This window comes from Littorina saxatilis, linkage group LG15 (genome assembly GCF_037325665.1).
Source record: "Littorina saxatilis isolate snail1 linkage group LG15, US_GU_Lsax_2.0, whole genome shotgun sequence".
In the NCBI taxonomy this organism is placed as follows: domain Eukaryota; kingdom Metazoa; phylum Mollusca; class Gastropoda; order Littorinimorpha; family Littorinidae; genus Littorina; species Littorina saxatilis.
Window position 1 is genome coordinate 8,627,617 of NC_090259.1, and position 22,587 is coordinate 8,650,203.

General features: G+C 40.8%; 1 protein-coding gene and 1 long non-coding RNA gene across 3 annotated transcripts in view; one reads left to right on the forward strand and one right to left on the reverse strand.

The window, feature by feature from the left end:
* The first annotated feature begins 3,282 nt into the window (after positions 1–3,282).
* LOC138948441 (uncharacterized) lies at positions 3,283–9,651 on the forward strand. Its single transcript, XR_011449995.1, has 6 exons — positions 3,283–3,873; positions 4,607–4,677; positions 5,116–5,207; positions 5,460–5,557; positions 6,513–6,660; positions 8,606–9,651. It is a non-coding gene; the product is annotated as an uncharacterized lncRNA (long non-coding RNA).
* Positions 9,652–11,743: 2,092 nt separating this feature from the next.
* LOC138948442 (L-proline trans-4-hydroxylase-like) overlaps positions 11,744–22,587 on the reverse strand; it is a 37,145-nt gene continuing 26,301 nt past the window's right edge. For both annotated transcript variants that reach the window (XM_070319980.1, XM_070319979.1), the window contains exons 5-9: positions 20,985–21,079; positions 20,211–20,301; positions 18,046–18,175; positions 13,553–13,704; positions 11,744–12,175 (exon numbers count right to left, since the gene is read on the reverse strand). In XM_070319980.1, coding sequence (XP_070176081.1) covers positions 12,059–12,175; positions 13,553–13,704; positions 18,046–18,175; positions 20,211–20,301; positions 20,985–21,079 — 585 coding nt within the window. In that variant the 3' untranslated portion in view covers positions 11,744–12,058. The remainder of the gene's footprint in view (positions 12,176–13,552; positions 13,705–18,045; positions 18,176–20,210; positions 20,302–20,984; positions 21,080–22,587) is intronic.

Below are 22,587 nucleotides of genomic sequence, written 5' to 3' on the forward strand. Positions count from 1 at the left end.
CTCGACACTGCGTTCCATCAAGTCACTCTGTAGTCTCTGTGCTATGACTCGACACTGCGTTCCATCAAGTCACTCTGTAGTCTCTGTGCTATGACTCGACACTGCGTTCCATCAAGTCACTCTGTAGTCTCTGTGCTGTGACTCGACACTGCGTTCCATCAAGTCACTCTGTAGTCTCTGTGCTATGACTCGACACTGCGTTCCATCAAGTCACTCTGTAGTCTCTGTGCTATGACTCGACACTGCGTTCCATCAAGTCAGTCTGTAGTCTCTGTGCTATGACTCGACACTGCGTTCCATCAAGTCAGTCTGTTGTCTCTGTGCTATGACTCGACACTGCGTTCCATCAAGTCACTTTGTAGTCTCTGTGCTGCCCTTTTCTTTCTTTATTTGGTGTTTAACGTCGTTTTCAACCACGAAGGTTATATCGCGACGGGGAAAGGGGGGGGGGGGATGGGATAGAGCCACTTGTCAATTGTTTCTTGTTCACAAAAGCACTAATCAAAAAATTGCTCCAGGGGCTTGCAACGTAATACAATATATTACCTTACTGGGAGAACGCAAGTTTCCAGTACAAAGGACTTAACATTTCTTACATACTGCTTGACTAAAATCTTTACAAACATTGACTATATTCTATACAAGAAACACTTAACAAGGGTAAAAGGAGAAACAGAATCCGTTAGTCGCCTCTTACGACATGCTGGGGAGCACATGATCGGGTAAATTCTTCCCCCTAACCCGCGGGGGGTCTGTGCTGCCCCTGGACACACGAAGAGAGAAGTGAAAGGCGATAACAGTGTGTAGTAGCTGGGTACGCTCCATAGTGTGAGTGTTGCCTGGATCATAACATGTCAGTTCTATTCACCTCTTATCCCCCGGGGCCAAGAAAAGGCTATGTTAGCTTATGTCTTATATGCAATTTTGTAATAACTGACACGTAATAACTGACACATTGGCAGCGATACAGTACTGACAGAAATGAAGCATAGTAGCTGGATTTTTTTTAAATCGTTCAATTACTTCACGCAATGTCAACTCCACTCTTCGGATTTGTAAGAATCAATGAAACTATTTTGCCCGCTGCTATACAACGCACTTTCCAAAGCCTTTTTGTGACTGTCAAACTGCACGGATTAGGAAAGGGTTGAACCAAAGATATTCTACTGCTACGCTGTGTTGAACTTGTGCAAGCATGTCTTCATTGCTACGCTCCAGAGAAATCGATTTATTTCGCATATCTCAACATTGTCCTCTTATGGTTGGCTTTAGTTGTTCTTATTGCTTTGGTGTCTCTTTCACGCAATGTAATCCCCACCCAAAGATTTGTAATAATCAATTAATAACAACCCGGTGAAGAAACACCATCACCCTTGCTACACTAAGCTGGACAAGGTATGTAGATGTTACGGTAAATTCTCAAAACTAGGAAATTTACAAAATCCCTGAAAACGTCAGTAAATTTGTAAAATTCCTGTTTTACTCGGGAATATTACAGATTTCATAAAAATTCTAGAAAAGTTCATGAAATTAGCATGCCATTGTTTTATGAACTTAAAAAATAGTAAAATCAGTGTCAGTATCAATGATGAACTGAGTTTAGTGAGTTGCGGACTGACTGATCCACCTATCAATCAATCAAATAACTAGTTATTTTCTGGATTTTGTAGGTGCCTGACTGTGCAATACGCGAGTGCCGGAACTACACGGACCTGAGTGGCAAAGACTTCATGGACCCAACCACCGACAAGACCACTGACATCACAGCGGACAAAGCGCGCGCATAAATTTGCATAATCATTTTGACGACTTGCACAATGATCTTGCATACAGTCATGTGCATGATAATTTGTCATATATCTTGATAATGATGTCATAAACATGTGTAGCTGAAATATAAAGTGTAAACTCTGTACTATTGTGCTGTTGATGGTTTTATAAGCTGAAGTGTGTGTGTGTGGTGTGTGTATGTGTTTGTGTGTGGTCTGTGTGTGTGTGCGTGCGTGTGTGTGTGTGTGTGTGTGTGTGTGCGTGTGCGTGTGTGTTTGTGTGTGTGCTTGTGTGTATGTGTGTTTGTGTGTCACAGTGTGTGTGTGCATCTTTGTGTGTGTGTGCGTTAGTGTGTGTGTGTGTGTGTGCTTGCAGTGCGTGTGCGCGTGTGTATATATGCGTGTGTTTGTGTGTGCTGCACCAAGACAAATAAGTAACTGTAGAGAAATATTTTCCTCTCAGTGTGAATGCCCAGATCAACCACTACAGGTTCTTTCAGTTGGATATGAGCATCCGTCCACGTATCAGCAAAACCAACAGTCTGGTGTCTTTCTGTGCATAATAGTAATGTTTTCCTTGTTATGAAAGCCTCGCTGCTTTAAATTAGAGCGAGAAAGTAACTGTTTGTCTGGCCGACCGCTTGCATGTTGGCTTGTTGCAGATTATGTCTGCCTTTCTAATCGTCTCTGTTCGTCTTGTTGAACACATTTACTATTTGGGGGCAAAATCTATACCGGCAGACATCCGTTTTGGGGGCAAAATCTATAATCTATACCGGCAGACACCCGTTTTGGGGCAAAATATATAATCTATACCGGCAGACATCCGTTTTGGGGCAAAATATATAATCTATACCAGCAGACATCCGTTTTGGGGGTAAAATCTATAATCTATACCGGCAGACATCCGTTTGGGGGCAAAATCTATAATCTATACCGGCAGACACCCGTTTTGGGGGCAAAATCTATAATCTATACCGGCAGACACCCGTTTTGGGGGCAAAACCTATAATCTATACCGCCAGACATCCGTTTGGGGGCAAAATCTATAATCTATACCGGCAGACATCCGTTTGGGGGCAAAATCTATAATCTATACCGGCAGACATCCGTTTTGGGGCAAAATATATAATCTATACCAGCAGACATCCGTTTTGGGGGTAAAATCTATAATCTATACCGGCAGACATCCGTTTGGGGGCAAAATCTGTACCTGTAGACAATCCGTTTGGAGGCAAAGTCTATAGCTGTAGACATCCGTCATGCGTCGTCGGTGTTTCTCTTTCTCTTCACATAGCACTTAGAAAAGCAAAGCTGACAGAAAATAGTATAAAACCTCAGCAGAATTACCTTTTGCAGACGCCATTCTTGCAAGGAAGTCACACAAACGGGTAAACGACCACAGAGTGATAGTGAAAATTACGGTTATATATATCGGTCACGTTAAATAAATGCTGTTATTACCAATTCAGTGCCCCATATGGATTTTTGACCAATCAGGACGGAATCTACCCAGCAAACATTGCACCCTCGGATCGCATGCGTAAAACACTCGGCACGGATTTCTGCACTCGAATCGAGCGCGTCACGCATGCACAAAATCGAACACGGATTTCTGCACTCGAGTCGAGTGCGTATCGCATACGTGAATGCGACATGCTTTCATGCGTGAAAACGCATGCGATACGCATACGATTTTGTAACTCGTCTCGCATGCGATACGCATGCTATTTGCATTTGACCTTGGACCTCCATATTAGGTCCAAGATTTGACGTCATTACTTTTGGCGAGCTCTATTTGCGTTTGACGTCATGCCTGAGTTATGAACTCGTCAGCCCTTTTTGGAAGATAATAATAGTCTAGTTTAGTTGTTTTCGTGTAAGAACAAGTGGTTAAATTTATTCTTACATTAATTTAAGATGAAATTATGTCACTTAAAGGATAAATCAAATAGTTAATGCATTATTTTATTTTTTGTTTCCAATCCAACGATCGAGCTGCAGTTGGTGCGGGTTACTTTTCGTTGCTGCTGATGTGTATGTTCGTTTGCCAGCAACGTTTACACTAGCGACCAGACGAATTTTGAGCAAACCGACTATCAAGGTACATCTGATCACAAATATTGTAGTTTCTATCTGTTCTTATGTGTGTTTAAAAGACATGGGATTTTGTGGGTGGGGAAATTTATACTATGAATCATTGAGTGTTACAATATAATCTGTCAACAGTCGACCATTTGGTTTGGCCCGTTTGCAAAATGACAAAAAACCCTAGTTTGGATGAAAGCTCTTGCAATGAACCATCAGGTGTGTCAAAAATGAATAAGGCCTGCATGTGATATGCGTATGTTTTCTCGAATGAATGACTGACTTTGTTTGCAATCTTGGGGAGGAACAAATTTTAGTTCTTAAAATTGTTTGATTTGCAATTGCACGTATGCATTGTACATGCACTTATGTAGTGTTTTTGGACCTCACTGTTGCCTCTTTATTATTCATGTACACAGTGTATGTGTTTTGTGCTGTGTGTGCAGTTTAAATTTCAAAGATCACTCTGGCTTTCTGTTACTTTTTTGTGTAAAAATGTGTGTATCTGATGGTTTTGGGGGTTTTATGTTCTAATTTGAACACTTCTGAAGAACGGCATATATATATATATAGGTATATGTGTACTTAGGTTTTTTGTTGCCTCTATAATCTATTCCATGCTTTAAACATACAGACTCATAATGTGGCTTGTGTGTGTGTTTCATGTGATGTTAGTAAGTTGTGGAATTATCTGAGTAATTCTGAGTTACATATAAAATAAGTAACAGTGTGGCCACTTATGTTTCCAGTACACAGCGGCTGACCATTCGGACCATGTTTCCTATTGGGAATTGATCTTGGCTGTTTCTGTTCTGCAAAGGTATGATTAAGGCTTCCTTTGATGATGAATGTTTTTGTGTGTGTTTCTGTGTATGTGTCACTGTGGGTGTGTGTGTGTGTGTGTGTGTGTGTGTGTGTGTGTGTGTGTGTGTGTGTGTGTGTGTGTGTGTGTGTGTGTGTGTGTGTGAATGAAACTTCAGTAATTTATGCTTTCACTTTTCAGAGTTACATGACATACAAGCCAAAATATGATATATTTTGCTGAAATTTGAATCAATGAATGTCTTTGTAGTCAGTAATTTTCAGGGTTGAAGTTCTGACTCAAAATGACTGTGATTGATAAACTCCATATCAGAAATGTTAGTTAGGACAATTTAAACTCAATTTAACTGAATTCATGCAGGGAGAGGATTGTTATCACGAAGGTTACCAGTATACCAGGTTTATGATTTTTCAAAGTGCACAATCTCTTTTTCAGTGGACCCATTGAACTTCAAGTCCTGCATTTACAATGGTCCAGTGCTGTGTTTATCTGCTAACCTGGTCATACCAATGCGTTGTTGTGAACAGGTAAGTAATGCTTTTGCTTGCTTTTTTCTCTTTGGTTTCATTTTCTTATGCAGTTGTCCCTACTTCAGTACCTGTGTTTTTGGACTGAACATGTAGAGCTCAGAAGTCTCTATGTCATGCTTAAACCACAGGCTAATCCTTTGACTTGCGCACGCATGTGACTGTGTTTAATGGTGATGTCTGTAGGTATCTGTATCTAAGTAAGTAGTTATGATTTTAAATGAGTAACAGTGTGTCTGTTTATGATTGCAGTACACACGTTATGGCCAACCATCCTGATGATGTTTCCCTGTGGAGAGATCTTTTCTGTTTCTGTTCCGCAAAAGGGTTGACTGCGGCTTTCACTTATGGTATGTTTGATTTTGTTTTGTTTTTCTCAGCTATTCAGGCTTTCAGCAGGATAGTCAGACTTGAGAGTTACAGGCCTAAGAAGATTTTCAATCTTGACTGTAAATATTATCTTGATTCCTGGTTAGTGTTGTGGTTGCATGTGCACCAATGTTATTCGACAAAAAGCTTTGGCATTTCAAATATTGGATGCCTTTTTTTGTTGTTTTATGAACCTAAACTGTGCTCTGAGTCTGACAGTATTTTCAGCCTCCGTCATAATAGGTCAGGTATGCAGACTCCAGGCCTGCATGTTCAATGTCCATAGTTTTGACCCCATGGAATTTCTGTAGATACAAAATTGCGGTACTACTTCTCTCCGAAAACCCCCGAAAACCTCATCAGAAATAAGAACATTTGTCCTTAGATCGTGTTTTGTTACATAATGTTTGCAATCATGACTTATATTTGCAACTTTCACAGTTCATGGCTTTATTTTCGTGTTTGTGCGAGGATTTACGAAGGAGCGAAAGCACTAATCACATGACGTCATCAGTACTTGTGCTTTCAAGTAACAATAGTTACCTTGCTCCCTTGCATTGAAATTGTTGCATCGATTTCGTCGATAATCCGGCTCTCAACACAAATATAAGGGTGCATGACGTAGCACGAATCAGGCTTACTTTTTACAGGCATGTCCAATACTTCACTTTGAAGATAGATTTAGTTAGTCTAGATGGGGTTTTCAGGGGTTTTCGGAGACAAGTAGTACCCCAACATTGTTTTCTGGCCATAACATAATTATTGACCCACATATATTTTGAATTCATGCAGGTTTAACTGGCTGATTGTCCTCTGTGTCTGGGATGAACACGGCTCTGAAATGCACTTTAGATTTATCCGTGAATTTACATGTAAAAAAGACCAACTGATGTAAAAGGATATTATTTATTGACAATGTTCTTTTCTTTTGTGTAGCTTATCAAGGTGCTGCTAATCGATGCTGTCAACACAAATGAGAGACACTGAAACAAGGAAAGTCAGACTCAGAGCCCTGGCAGCCACATACGTTCCATGTGTTCCCTTGCTGTAGAGTTTCACAAATCAATCTCAAATAATATTACTGGTGAGTGTTTGTGTTTTACACTTGTTTCGTTTGTGGGTACAATGGAACCTACCTTTCAAAAGATCTTGACTATTAACACAAAAATATACTGAAAGCAGATCACGTCCTATGAGAGAAACCATCTTTAAATGGAATTGTTTTCAGACATAATTACATTGTGAACTGAAAACGTGGAAAGCTAGTTTCTTCAATACAAGGTTCCACTGTACAATTAGCTGCCTGTAAGATAAGTTTCACAGTATTTTCCTGTACTGTCAAGATGTTTTGGCATGATCAGTCACAAATAACACTCTTGGAAAGCACTTTGTGTCATCATTCCTGGTTTAAATGTTTGTGTTATGGAAGTTTTCTGAATTATGTGTCCCTGATTTTTATCTTATGTTGTAATACAGGCTTTGTGTTTGTATTCATGTGTGTGTTACTTTGTATGTGAAGGAAGCTTTGAAGAATCAGCTAATATTGAGCTCCTTATTTTCTATTTCTTATCAAATAACCAAAGGGAAGTAATCGCTCAATGCATACGACATGTGTAATAGAGTAAGCGAGAGTTGTACGGAACCTTTTCTCCTGGCACCTGAGAGAATAACAAGCATTGAAATGAACATTGAATTTGTTCTGTTTAAAACCAGTCTTGATCTAAGGACTAAGTCCAGTCGAGAATAAAAGCTGGTTCTTGTATATGACTGTGTACGTAGGTGTTAGTTCGAGTGCCTTGGAGAATGATGAGCATATGAGCTTGCGGTGATCATCCTTTTTGACTCACATGCGAAGCAAAAGTGAGTCTATGTACTCACCCGAGTCGTCCGTCCGTCCGTCCGTCCGTCCGTCCGGAAAACTTTAACGTTGGATATTTCTTGGACACTATTCAGTCTAACAGTACCAAATTTGGCAAGATGGTGTATGATGACTAGGCCCCAAAAAACATACATAGCATCTTGACCTTGCTTCAAGGTCAAGGTCGCAGGGGCCATAAATGTTGTCTAAAAAAACAGCTATTTTTCACATTTTTCCCATTTTCTCTGAAGTTTTTGAGATTGAATACCTCACCTATATATGATATATAGGGCAAAGTAAGCCCCATCTTTTGATTCCAGTTTGGTTTACCTTGCTTCAAGGTCAAGGTCACAGGAGCTCTTCAAAGTTGGATTGTATACATATTTTGAAGTGACCTTGACCCTGAACTATGGAAGATAACTGTTTCAAACTTAAAAATTATGTGGGGCACATGTTATGCTTTCATCATGAGACACATTTGGTCACATATGATCAAGGTTAAGGTCACTTTGACCCTTATGAAATGTGACCAAAATAAGGTAGTGAACCACTAAAAGTGACCATATCTCATGGTAGAAAGAGCCAATAAGCACCATTGTACTTCCTATGTCTTGAATTAACAGCTTTGTGTTGCATGACCTTGGATGACCTTGACCTTGGGTCAAGGTCACATGTATTTTGGTAGGAAAAATGTGTAAAGGAGTTCTTAGTGTATGATGTCATTGCTAGGTTTAGTTATTTGACCTTGACTCTGAAGGTCAAGGTCATGTAAAGGTCAAGGTCAAGCATGTGAGTCGTATGGGCTTTGCCCTTCTTGTTTGAGGATGAAAGTCGCTTGTTCATTTCAATGCTTGTTATTCTCTCAGGTGCCAGGAGAAAAGGTTCCGTACAACTCTCGCTTACTCTATTACACATGTCGTATGCATTGAGCGATTACTTCCCTTTGGTTATTTGATATCTTAACATCGCTCTGCCTCATTCTGTTTGACTTTCTATTTCTTATTTTCTGCCTTTCATGGCACTTTTTCAGTACCATGAGGATGAGTGTAAATAAATTAAAAACATGTACCTATAGTATAAATAAGTGGAGAACTGAAGGAAAATGGCTGTCGTGTGTTCAGGTGGCTTCAGACTATGTACACTAACTAATGATTTGATAAATTGTTGTTAGTTTCAGGGAAACTCTGTTGGACCTGGGCTGCAGAGGAGAGGTAGCAAATGCAGCCAAGCAGATCGAGTCTCATCTTTTGAAGGAAGGGAAGGCGCATCACTTGTTTATGCCTGGTGATGGATCACCGAGGACGTCAGCACGGCACTGGGAGTCCTTACTAAACACATTGCCTTTCGCTGCATATATATTCAGAGATAGCCGAAAAGTCGCAGCATTGTGAATACAAATTGTATTTTGAGTGTTGATAATTATCACTAATTGATGGGGCGGGAATGTAGCTCAGTCGGTAGCGCGCTGGATTTGTATCCAGTTGGCCGCTGTCAGCGTGAGTTCGTCCACACGTTCGGCGAGAGGTTTATTTCTCAGAGTTACCTTTGTGTGCAGACTCTCCTCGGTGTCCGAACACCCCCGTGTGTACACGCAAGCACAAGACCAAGTGCGCACGAAAAAGATCCTGTAATCCATGTCAGAGTTCGGTGGGTTATAGAAACACGAAAATACCCAGCATGCTTCCTCCGAAAGCGGCGTATGGCTGCCTAAATGGCGGGGTAAAAACGGTCATACACGTAAAAGCCGTGGGAGTTTCAGCCCATGAACCAACAAACAAAATCACTAATTGATCAGCATTACATGGTTTTGTATTTTAAAACAAATGTGACTATTTCTTTAATACGCAAAGGGTTTCTTATTATATTTGTCCTAATCAAAAATGTTAAATGTGTCAAAATGCCATCAAATTCAAAATGTAAAGCCTAGGTAGAATATGATTCATAATTTTAGTTGTAACTAAGTAAGTGTATCTTCTTCTTCTTCTTCTGCGTTCGTGGGCTGAAACTGCTACGTACACTCGTGTTTTTTGCACGAGTGGAATTTTACGTGTATGACCGTTTTTTACCCCGCCATTTAGGAGGAAACATGCTGGGTATTTTCGTGTTTCTATAACACACCGAACTCTGACATGGATTACAGGATCGTTTTCGTGCGCACTTGGTCTTGTGCTTGCGTGTACACACGGGGGTGTTCGGACACCGAGGAGAGTCTGCACACAAAGTTGACTCTGACAAAAAAATCTCTCGCCGAACGTGGGGACGAACTCACGCTGACAGCGGCCAACTGGATACAAATCCAGCGCGCTACCGACTGAGCTACATCCCCGCCCCAGTAAGTGTATCTAAATTTAATTACGCATTTTCACTAAGATTGTGAATGTTTATAAAAATTGTTGAATAACATAATATTTTGATGAAACAATTTGTTTTTGAGTTTCTGCTTGCATGGTTTGAGTGAGTGTTGTTGTCAGAGTGACTGAAAATATGAGCAGCTAAAAACCTGCTTTATAAAGAGCATAAACAATCCGGAATACGAATGGAATACGCATGCGATACGCATGCGGTAGACCTGCGTTAGAGGTGCGTGTCACGCTCGATATCCGAGCAAAAAACGCATGCGTATCGCACGAAACAAAAGTTACAGAATCGTATGCGTATCGCATGCGTTTCACGCATGCGATACGCACGCTTTCACGCATGCGATACGCATGCGATACGCATGCATAATGTTTGTTGGGTAGGTGACCTGTTAAATGTTATAACGTTCAGGCAGGGACCCTTTTTGTTTATCAAGCTAAAAATTGACAAGACAAAGTAAACATTTAAATCAACAATATCAGCGTGATTTATTCTACAGAATGACACTTCAAATGCTGTCAGATAATACTCTCTTTATCTAAACAAAAAACAAAAAAACCAAAAAGCGAGTTTTGTCGGTGGGTGCTTTACGGAACAGCAAGGTACCGCCCATCCCCTGAGTGTGAAATGGTGACCCGCTCACTTGAAATCTAAATTACCTAAGTTCGGAAAATCAAGTGAAATTGCGTCACTCGCGTTACGTCAAATGTATCTTTACGTCATTTCCCATCCGTCTGGAGTCGGTTCTAAATCTGTCGCTCTCTATTCAACAAGAAAAAGCGAAGCAACCGAAACGCATGTTCAACATGGTTTATCTTGTGAGATTGTTGTGTGTCAAACGCATTTGATCTGTGAATATTCATCACGTCAGGAGTATTACTCTGATTGGCTGACCCATGTCACGAGAATTCTTTGACTGACAGGCATAATCAGGTAGGAGCGCTCAAGTTCCCATTGCGGCTGTTCTGTCTAATTCGCGGGGTCGCTTCAAAATTTGTTTTGGTCGAATTAAACAGTAATAAAACCGTTATTTCTAATATGCTCACTGTTAGCAAATGATAACAGTCATGTCTCACAAACGATATCAGCATTCGCCTAAAAGGCTCATGCTTGATATCTTTTTTCTCGACATGCCTGTTATCATTTGCTAACAGTCAGCATATTAGAAATAACTCATACTAACATTGCGCTGATATCGAATACGACCTTGGACAAAACACGGTGAAAATAGGGTTCTGTGTATCATCCCGACCTTGTTTCAGACGCTCAAAAGGATATCAAAGCTTGTGCACGTGATTGTCTTATACGCCATTATCATTGCAGAACATTTCGTCTAATTAAGCCGTTCAATGTTATTCAGAGCATGCGTCGAGGTTGGGCATTATCCCAATCACAAAGGGGAAAAATGAACAATAAAACATCTGTAAAAAATCTAGGACTTAAAATGTTGCGGAATAGGCTTGGGTGTTCTCAGAATTGTTGAATTGTGTATGGTAGTACATGTACTGTGTTATGTTTGGTCTTTGAGAGTTGGGACACTTCTACATGTATTAGTCAAACGTCCGAGGAGTGAGGGTGTGTGAGTGTGTGTGTGTGTGTGTGTGTGTGTGTGTGTGTGTGTGTGTGTGGTTGTTGGTTGTTGTTGTTTTTTGTTGTTTGTTTGTTCTTGTCTTTATTTTGCCTGCACCTATCTTCTGAATAAACGACATATTCCAATAGTACTTCCCATGTGTTGGATGTCATATTTATGGAAGTGATTACAAAAATGTATTTAATCTGAATCCTTCTCGGGATTTTGTCTTCTTCACACACACACACACACACACACACACACACACACACACACACACCAACACACACGCCACACCCACCCACCAACACACACGCCACACCCACACACGCCACACCCACACACCCACACACACATACACACCCACACACACACACGTGATTTACTTTATATTAGCCATTTTATTTACCGATAATAATTCGTATGGTTCGACTGAGCCTCAACACTAAGCGATGCTATGACTCAAGTCAGAAAACAAAGGGACGTAAGTGCTCAAAATGTATACATGAAGAAAAACAGTAAAAGAGAGTTATGCGGAACCAATCTCCCTGCACCTGGAATAATAACAAGCATTGAAATTGACAAGCGAATTTCATCCTCAATAAAAATGAAAACAATGTCATATGAAAGGAAAATGGCAAAATATAAATTCTGCGTAAATGTAAGTCCAATCTGTACCAATGGTGGTACGGTCATTTAGGCCGGTGATTTGTTGGCGGTGACGTCAGTGGTCTTGTCCGTCTTGGGGTCCAAGAACTCCTTGCCGCTGAGGTCCGTGTAGTTTCGGCAATCCCTGATGGCCGAGTCAGGCACCTGGTAGAAAAACACAGCGACACACGCGAAAGGCTCATTTTATCTTCTCCTGCGTTCGTGGGCTGAAACTCCCATGTACATTTTAATGTGTATCAGTGACCGTTTTTAACCAGCCATTTAGGCAGCCATACGCAACTTTCGGAGGAAGCATGCTGGATATTTTTGTGTTTCTATAACCCACCGAACTCTGACATAGATTACAGAATCTTTTCCGGTCTTGTGCTTGCGTGTACACACGAAGGGGGATAAGGCACTAGCAGGTCTGCACATAAGTTGACCTGGGAGATCTGAAAAATCTCCACCTTAACCCACCAGGCGCGGCCGGGATTCGAACCCACGACCCTCCGCTTTGGAGGCCGACGTCTTACCACCAAGCCATTGCGCCCGTCGAAAGGCTCATTTGGTTTAAATAAAGCTTGGAAATATTCATATTGTCACACAGCTAGATTACTAGCACCTACTACAATTGCATCGAGGATTGCTTGATAGAAGGCAACATTTAGTTCAACAAAAGGAAAAAGAAGAAGAAGGAGACTTGCTGTTTACCTCTATAAATCGTTTAAAAAAAGTCGTTTAATTCAATTCCAATCATTCCAATAGACTCATGAACACTGTCTTCCACTTACGATCCTACACAGGAAGCAGACAGGCTTTTTAATTTTGACAGGCGTCCAATTGGAGGTAGGAACATATCTGTGATAGAGCTCTGGATCCTTTCTACGAGGTCTTCGCCTCTGATCTCCCACTGCAAGAAGCTCCAACTGCAGTCCCTTCCCCACACTAGTCGAATATTTACTATTCACTTTCCATCTAATGATATGTACCTTGTGGGGGGGGGTGGGGGGAGGGGATAGAGATCTAGAGGGGGGAGAAATTGTGTGTGTGTGTGTGTGTGTGTGTGTGTGTGTGTGTGTGTGTGTGAGAGAGAGAGAGAGAAAGAGAGAAAGAGAGAAAGAGACAGAGACAGACAGACAGACAGACAGACAGACAGACAGACAGACACACACACACAGACAGACAGAGACAGAGACAGAGTCGGAGTCGGAGTCGGAGTCGGAAATTTTATTTGTTAGGCCTCCGGCCCATAACAAGACTGGTGACACATAATACAAGCGAACAATGTTTAAAATAAGCAGGAAAAGCAATATTATGGACCTGCATCTTGCAACTGTGCATTTTCCAGAGAATCAGTGCGAAATCGTAGTGCTTTGTAAATATAGAGACAGAGACAGAGACAGAGAGAGAGACAGAGAGACAGATTGCCGATGTGTCCTTTGCTGGGGGGGTTCACGACTGTGCCAAAGGCATTGCACCTGTATTTCGTTTATTCACTTATTTAACAGAACACGTGTGGCTCTACTGTGCAGCCATACACACCTTGTGTAGCGGGGTGTAGCAGGGGTGGTGGTGAATCTTGGTGGGGTTGTTAGAGGCCTTGTTGTAGGCGGGGATCAGAACCCACCGCTTGGTCTCAGACAGGTTGGAGTCGCTGCAGTGAAGCAGGTTGCAGTGGAAAAACAGGCAGTCACCTGTTGAATACAAATACGAGTCGGTAAAGGTAAAGGTTTTCCCGTACCCCTATTTGATCGTAGGGGAGCGAGATGTTGGAAATCTCAACTCATAGGTGTGTGTGTGTGTGTGTGTGTGTGTGTGTGTGTGTGTGTGTGTGTGTGTGTGTGTGTGTGTGTGTGTGGTGTGTGTGTGTGTGTGTGTGGTGTGTGTGGTGTGTGTGTGTGTGTGTGTGTGTGTGTGTGTGTGCGAGTGGGGGTCGATCCCCGCCCGCCAGGGTGAAAGGCAAGCGCTATAACCACTATGCCACTCATGCTGTCTTGGGTAAGTCGGTAGTCGGAAAACGGGAGATGTCGCCATTCGGAGCTCAAATGCGTCAGAGGCATCCGCCCCGAAAATCGGTCGCAAAACGGGAGGTGTCGTTCTTTGACGAGTTCGCTCTACTGGGAGGTTCTTCTGTACAAGAGACAGTAGTTGTGTACAGCGATGTCCCAATCGTCACAAGTCAAATTAAAGTAAGGAACACTGACAAGTAGAATATTATCTCCGGCATACGCTGATCGTTCACGAAAGATTTAAATGTCGCGTACAATTTTTGTCACGTTATTGTTTTTATTTTTATTTTTATGTCTTGTAGTTTTAATTAGACTATCATATCTTCCGGATTGACGGTTGTCGGTCGTAGAACTCACTAATCCCACACTCTATCATATCTATACAAAAGTCTGGTTTTTAAACAAGAATGAAGGCGTTTTACTCGCTAATCCGGCATCCTATCTTATCAATACAAGAGTCTGGCTTTTAACCTTTGCCGTGCTTCCTGGGTTCACCTGTACCCAGAGACACACTAAAATCATTGTAACTCGGGAACCATTAAAGGTATCGTTTTGAAATTTTAAGTATCTCTCACACACCTAATTTGCTCTCTGTCTGCAAAGTTTTAGTGTGTACATGACAAAACATCAGAATTAATTGATTATGATAATTTACATAAACACTACCGATGGCGCGGGTTCACACATACCCATACTTTTAAAGAGTAGTAGTGATTGTAACTATCCCTCTGCCGACGGCGCGGGTTCTGCTACACCCATAATTACCAAAGCGGCGGAACAGTGTCTGTCTGCCTGTTTGTCTCCAAGAGACTGTCTGTCTCTCTGTTTGTCTGTCCGTATCTCAGTCTCTGTCTGTATGTCTGTTGTCAGTTGCTCTGTCTGTCTGTCTGTCTGTCTATCCGTCTATCTGACTGTCTGTCTATCTGACTGTCTGTCTCTGTCTCTCTCTGTCTGTCTCTCTCTCTGTCTGTTTCTCTCTCTGTCTCTCTCTCTCTGTCTCTCTCTCTTAGTCTCTCTCTCTGTCTCTCTCTCTCTTAGTCTCTCTCTCTGTCTCTCTTTCTTAGTCTCTCTCTCTCTCTTTCTTAGTCTCTCTCTCTCTTTCTTAGTCTCTCTCTCTCTTTTTCTTAGTCTCTCGCTCTCTCTCTTTCTTAGTCTCTCTCTCTCTTTCTTAGTCTCTCTCTCTCTCTTTTTTAGTCTGTCTCTCTCTCTTTCTTAGTCTCTCTCTCTCTCTCTCTCTTAGTCTCTCTCTCTCTCTTTCTTAGTCTCTCTCTCTCTCTCTTAGTCTCTCTTTCTCTCTCTCTTTCTTAGTCTCTCTCTCTCTCTTTCTTAGTCTCTCTCTCTCTTTTTTAGTCTCTCTCTCTCTCTTTCTTAGTCTCTCTCTCTCTTTCTTAGTCTCTCTCTCTCTTTCTTAGTCTCTCTCTCTCTAGCTCTTTCTTAGTCTCTCTCTCTCTCTCTTTCTTAGTCTCTCTCTCTCTCTTTCTTAGTCTCTCTCTCTCTCTCTCTCTTTCTTAGTCTCTCTCTCTCTCTTTCTTAGTCTCTCTCTCTCTCTCTTTCTTAGTCTCTCTCTCTCTCTTTCTTAGTCTCTCTCTCTTTCTTAGTCTCTCTCTCTCTTTCTTAGTCTCTCTCTCTCTTTCTTAGTCTCTCTCTCTCTCTCTCTTAGTCTCTCTCTCTTTCTCAGTCTCTCTTTCTCTCTCTTAGTCTCTCTCTCTCTCTTTCTTAGTCTCTCTCTCTTTTTTAGTCTCTCTCAGGCTCTCTCTCTCTTTCTTAGTCTCTCTCTCTCTCTTAGTCTCTCTCTCTCTTTCTTAGTCTCTCTCTCTCTCTCTTAGTCTCTCTCTCTTTCTTAGTCTCTCTTTCTCTCTCTTAGCCTCTCTCTCTCTTTCTTAGTCTCTCTCTCTCTTTTTTAGTCTCTCTCTCTCTCTTTCTTAGTCTCTCTCTCTCTCTCTTTCTTAGTCTCTCTCTCTCTCTTTCTTAGTCTCTCTCTCTCTCTCTTTCTTAGTCTCTCTCTCTCTCTTTCTTAGTCTCTCTCTCTCTTTCTTAGTCTCTCTCTCTCTCTTTCTTTGTCTCTCTCTCTCTCTCTTTCTTAGTCTCTCTCTCTTTCTTAGTCTCCCTCTCTCTCTTTCTTAGTCTCTCTCTCTTTTTTTCTTAGTCTCTCTCTCTCTCTTTCTTAGTCTCTCTCTCTCTCTTTCTTAGTCTCTCTCTCTTTCTTAGTCTCTCTCTCTCTCTCTTTCTTAGTCTCTCTCTCTCTTTATTTGTCTCTCTCTCTCTTTATTTGTCTCTCTCTCTCTATCTTTCTTAGTCTCTCTCTCTCTTTCTTAGTATCTCTCTCTCTCTCTTTCTTAGTCTCTCTCTCTCTCTTTCTTAGTCTCTCTCTCTTTCTTAGTCTCTCTCTCTCTTTCTTAGTCTCTCTCTCTTTCTTAGTCTCTCTCTCTCTTTCTTAGTCTCTCTCTCTTTAGTCTCTCTCTCTCTCTCTTTCTTAGTCTCCCTCTCTCTCTTTCTTAGTCTCTCTCTCTCTTTCTTAGTCTCTCACTCTCTTTCTTAGACTCTCTCTCTCTCTTTCTTAGTCTCTCTCTCTCTCTTTCTTAGTCTCTCTCTCTTTCTTAGTCTCTCTCTCTCTCTCTTTCTTAGTCTCTCTCTCTCTCTCTTTCTTAGTCTCTCTCTCTCTCTCTCTCTCTCTTTCTTAGTCTCTCAGTCTCTCCCTCCCCCTCTCCCTCTCCCTCCCCCTCTCCCTCCCCTTCAAGAGGTCGGTGAAGGGAGAAACTCGATGCAACCACTGAAGTAGCGCTGTGGGTTTCCCTGAACCCACCCCGTCGTTAGAGAAATAAACGGTAAAAACCCTCTTTCAAATGTATGGGTTCAGACAAACCCGCATCGTCGTTAGAGGAATAAACGGTAAAAACCCTCTTTCAAATGTATGGGTTCAGACAAACCCGCATCGTCGGGAGTGTGTAGTCAAAAGCGGCATCCGGCAAAGGTTAAACAATAATGAAGGCACTCTATCATATCAATACAAGAGACTGTCTTTTAAACAATAATGAAGGCACTCTATCTTATCAATACAAGAGTCTGGCTTTTAAACAATAATGAAGGCACTCTATCATATCAATACAAGAGACTGGCTTTTAAACAATAATGAAGGCACTCTATCATATCAATACAAGAGACTGTCTTTTAAACAATAATGAAGGCACTCTATCATATCAATACAAGAGACTGGCTTTTAAACAATAATGAAGGCACTCTATCATATCAATACAAGAGACTGTCTTTTAAACAATAATGAAGGCACTCTATCATATCAATACAAGAGACTGTCTTTTAAACAATAATGAAGGCACTCTATCATATCAATACAAGAGACTGGCTTTTAAACAATAATGAAGGCACTCTATCATATCAATACAAGAGTCTGTCTTTTAAACAATAATGAAGGCACTCTATCTTATCAATACAAGAGACTGTCTTTTAAACAATAATGAAGGCACTCTATCTTATCAATACAAGAGTCTGGCTTTTAAACAATAATGAAGGCACTCTATCATATCAATACAAGAGACTGTCTTTTAAACAATAATGAAGGCACTCTATCATATCAATACAAGAGACTGGCTTTTAAACAATAATGAAGGCACTCTATCATATCAATACAAGAGACTGGCTTTTAAACAATAATGAAGGCACTCTATCATATCAATACAAGAGACTGTCTTTTAAACAATAATGAAGGCACTCTATCATATCAATACAAGAGACTGTCTTTTAAACAATAATGAAGGCACTCTATCATATCAATACAAGAGACTGGCTTTTAAACAATAATGAAGGCACTCTATCATATCAATACAAGAGACTGGCTTTTAAACAATAATGAAGGCACTCTATCATATCAATACAAGAGACTGGCTTTTAAACAATAATGAAGGCACTCTATCATATCAATACAAGAGTCTGTCTTTTAAACAATAATGAAGGCACTCTATCTTATCAATACAAGAGTCTGTCTTTTAAACAATAATGATGGTGGTTTACCTGGGTCCATTTCAACGAACTTGTGGGGCAGTTTGGCTTTGACTTCCTGCAGCCTCTCTTCGTTACACCTCTGCTGTCCGGCCACCAGGTCGTGGTCAATGCGACCACACTTGTGTGATCCCTCGATCACCTGCAGCCAACAATTCAAATAGATTCGTGAATGGTTCTAACAGATTTGTGAACAATTCCAATAGTTTGTGAACAATTCCAATAGATTCGTGAACGGTTCCAATAGATTCGTGAACAATTCCAATAGATTCGTGAACAATTCCAATAGATTCGTGAACAATTCCAATAGATTCGTGAACAATTCCAATAGATTCGTGAACAATTCCAATAGACTCGTGTACAATTCTACAACTCAAGACTCAACATTTTACAGTCCTTACAAAAACAAGGAAAATTGCCATGCAGTGTCGGGCAGTTACAGACATAAAATACATCACATTTACTGAGAATTAAGAATTGCACCAATAGATTCGTGAATAATTCCAATAGATTCATGAACGGTTCCAATGTATTCATGAACAATTCTAATAGATTCATAACCAATTCCCCGTCGCGATATAACCTTCGTGGTTGAAAACGACGTTAAACACCAAATAAAGAAAGAAAGAATAACCAATTCCAATCGATTCGTGAACAATTCCAGTAGGTCCACGAACGTTTCCAATACATTCCTAAACAATTCCAATAGATTCGCGAACAACTACAAAAGACTCAAGAAAAACTACAATATATTCGTGAATTAATCTTGAATTGAACTGATTTTCACTTCCCGCGGTTGACAGAAAAAGGATGCAGACATTGGTTTTTTTTCATCAGGCGTTTTCCCTGGAACACCAAGCAAGCAATTCACCAACAAATCAAAACCACATACACAAATATGGTGGTAGCAGTCCTGATTGGGTTTTGTTAAAAGTCCCTAAATTGCTGATCATATGCTTCACAACATGCCTATTGTTCTTTACAAATAGGCGAAGGGACCAAAAAACCTGTCCTTTCTTACGAGGTGTCCTTGCGTTGGAAGGGTCACATCTTGCAGCTTTTCTGGTTTAAAGAAAATGGTACCCCCTAAAAGTCAGAGCAGTCGAACCTGCTCTTGCGACAACCTCTCGAAAGCGACCACCTTGCCCACAACGACCACTCCCAATGATCCAAGACGATTTTTTATTTTTTTATTATTTTTATTTTTTTATTTTTTTATTCTCTTTTTGTACAGTTTTTTTTTTTTACATGAATATGCTGTACATTACAGGACATCACCTAACCGAAAGGACAGAAACATATAACAAAAAAGCACATTTGGACAATTACAACATACATGGGGTGGGAAGATGGAATGGGGAGGGGGGGATGCTCAGTGGTTTGGTGGTCGCATTATCAAAAGGTTTTAGGAACGAAAAAACCTAAGGGTTACATCAAAACGTGCATATATACAGGCGCCAATCCTTGTAGACCTTATCTACTGTATTATTCACAACTGCGTTATACTTTTCACAAATAAATCTTTGCTTAAAGTTTCTACTAAATGTCTGAAAATGAGGGGTCTTTTTGTTCATTTTGGAAATATATACATGGTGTTTGGCACAGATTAATAACACATCAAAAGCTTTATCGGTGACTACATTGTTCGCCACTCCAAGAAGAACCAGTTCTTTAGACAGTTTTAAATTGTCGCAATGGGTGCAGTTCGCCTTTAGCCAATTTACAAATTCTATCCAAAAAGTCTGCACTTTATCACACTCCCAAAACATATGTAAAAGGGTTTCTTCATTTCTACCACAAAATGTACACAATGACGTATCCACAATTTTTCGCAAAAATAGAAACCTTTCTGTGGGCAAAATTCTGTACAATAATCGGTACTGGAACCATCTCAGACAAGTGTCATTTGTTGTTTTAAAAACATGTTGAAAAATAGCCTTCTTATCATTTTTATTTTTATTTAATTCACCTTTCCATATAGCAACCGCCTGTCTAGAACGGCCACTACTTGTGGTCAATTATGCTTTATGGTCGTGTGTTTGTGTTATTATTAGAAATGCGATGTGGTGTCAAAAGCCAAATGTCCATGTTTATGTAAAATAAAATTGGACATTAAAGTTTTCTTATCTTATCTTATATCTTATCTTATCTTATCTTATCGTTCTTTGGTGACTTACCTGCAGACATCCGTTCTCCTTGCGGCAGGGGTCGATGGGAATGAATAAGCTGAGCATGTCGGGAAACAGGCAGCCATTCTTGTACCAGTAGCTGAGGACACAAAGAAATATGCATGCGATGAGATTATATTACTACATTTTAAGTTTAAAGAGCATATTAAAGTGAAAGTAATAAGTATACTTGTATGTAACGATCCAAACATCTCAACTCCGCTGAAAAAAATAAAAATACCGAAAAAAATTTCGAAAAAGAGGTCTGTCTCGGTGACTTCGTCCAATCAGCAGAAGAAAATGAATCGTAAGGTCACCGTCAGGCTGTGCATGTATCGGTGTCGGATGTCATTAAGTTCCCTTATCTATTTGCCCCACCTCCCCCACTTCCTGTGACGTAGACGCGAGCTTCTAAACTATATCAAAACATGACATAGTACACAGTCTGTAAGGTATTGTGGTCCAAGGGGCGAGTAAGTGTGACAATTTTGTCGGCTCTTAGACCATCTTCTCACATCTATTCCTGTTCCTACTGGGCAGCCACTATCCGTCTGTTTTCATTGATGTTTTCTTCTTCTTCTTTGTCGTCGTTCATAGAATGAAACTCCCACTTTCACTCATAATTTTGCACGAGTGGCTTGTTACGTGTATCACCGTTTTTATCCTGCCATACGACAATTTCGGAGGACAGTAATCTTGTTTTTAATCTTTTTTTTATTTTTTACGTAGAATGCATTTCAAAAGTTGTGACTGACTGGTGAAAGGGGGGGGGGGGGGAGTTACCCGTAGTCCTGGTGCCAGATGTGTTTTCCTCCCACTCCCCGGGGGTCCTTGCACATCAGTTTGGTGTGGTAGTGGTACACCTCCCCTCCCAGCAACTGTAGCATAGTCACACACACACATTAATATGTTATGGACACACGGTCAGATCATAAAGGGTGTATAGAACTTCTTTAACCTTCGCCTCAATGGCATGGAATGTGGGTGTGTGGTTGAGGGTATGTTTGTCGGTCTGTGTGTGTTTGTCTCAGTGTAAAGCGTGTGTGTGTGTGTGTGTGTGTGTGTTTGTGACCTCATATGTTGGAAAATACCACGATTGTCTTCCCTTCCACTGAAAATGAAGTCAGCACGATTTTCTGAAAAGCATTGACTCCTAGCATCGCCTATGGCTGATGTATCTTCCCTCCTCACGTTTCAAGATTATTAATAATATGCAGGCTATCATTACCAATGCAATAGCGGTGGTTTTTCCTGCATGGAATAGTCCCCGTAATGTGTCCACAGTGCAATATGTTTGACAAAATGTGCACAAAATTAAGCAAATTGCGGAGACAAGCGCGGCCCATCTCAACCTTCGGGTTTCGACTAACCTAGCCTTACATGTCTCGGTGGTGACTGATTCCGTGTAGATCTTCAACTGCAGGTTGAATCAATGCATTGTTAGCGATTCACGCGAGTGGTTTTGTTTGTTGGTTCGCACAAACATTTATGATATGTTGACACAACAAGGAAAATACGTTTTTATTACCAATAACTATTTCACTTTTTTTTTGCCGACTGCATTTTGTTCGGAATGAGCTGTGAATGTGAAGGAAATAAAGCATCGTTACTATATGCTTTTTGGTTTTGTTTTTTTATCTATCTTGTGTGTTTGAATCCCTTGTTACGTTTAATAATTATGTGCGATGTTACCCAACGTTCACAACACCGGTGTAACACGAAATTTTTACTCCACGAAACATTTACTCCGGAGTAAATATTTCGTACGAAATTCTTACTCCGAGTACACTTTTCGTACGAGAAAAGAACTCCCCAAGGCACGAACAAATTACTCCCTCCACGAAATTTTTACTCCCCATTTAGTTTACTTCCAGTAAAAATCTCGTACACAAAAATGGGATTCGGGCGAAGGGATAATGGCAATAAGTGATCTCGCGCACACGAATGTCGCGCTACCCTCCTTCCACCCCTTCCACCACCAAGACTAACAGGGGACAAGGGAGTACAAATTTCGTACACCTGGCATGGGAAGTTAAATTGCTCGTGTTGGGGTGAAGTAACTTATTCGTTATTTATTCGTCAGGGGAGTAACATTTTTGTAGGAAATGTTTACTCGGAACTCACCTGTCTTGGGGAGTAATTTTCTCGTGAAATGGGGGAGTGCTTTTTTTCGTAAAGGGAGTAACTTTTTCGTACGAAATGTTTACTCCGGAGTAAAAATCTCGTGGGAGTAATTTTCTCGTGTTACACCGGTCGTATCCAAAAAGCATAAACTTATCTCTTTTTTTTGCACGGCAACGTGGTCTATGTCTCTATCTCTCCCATACACTACAATAACAACCTATTTAGACACTTTCATTATTCACGTTGCATGTCACACATTTGG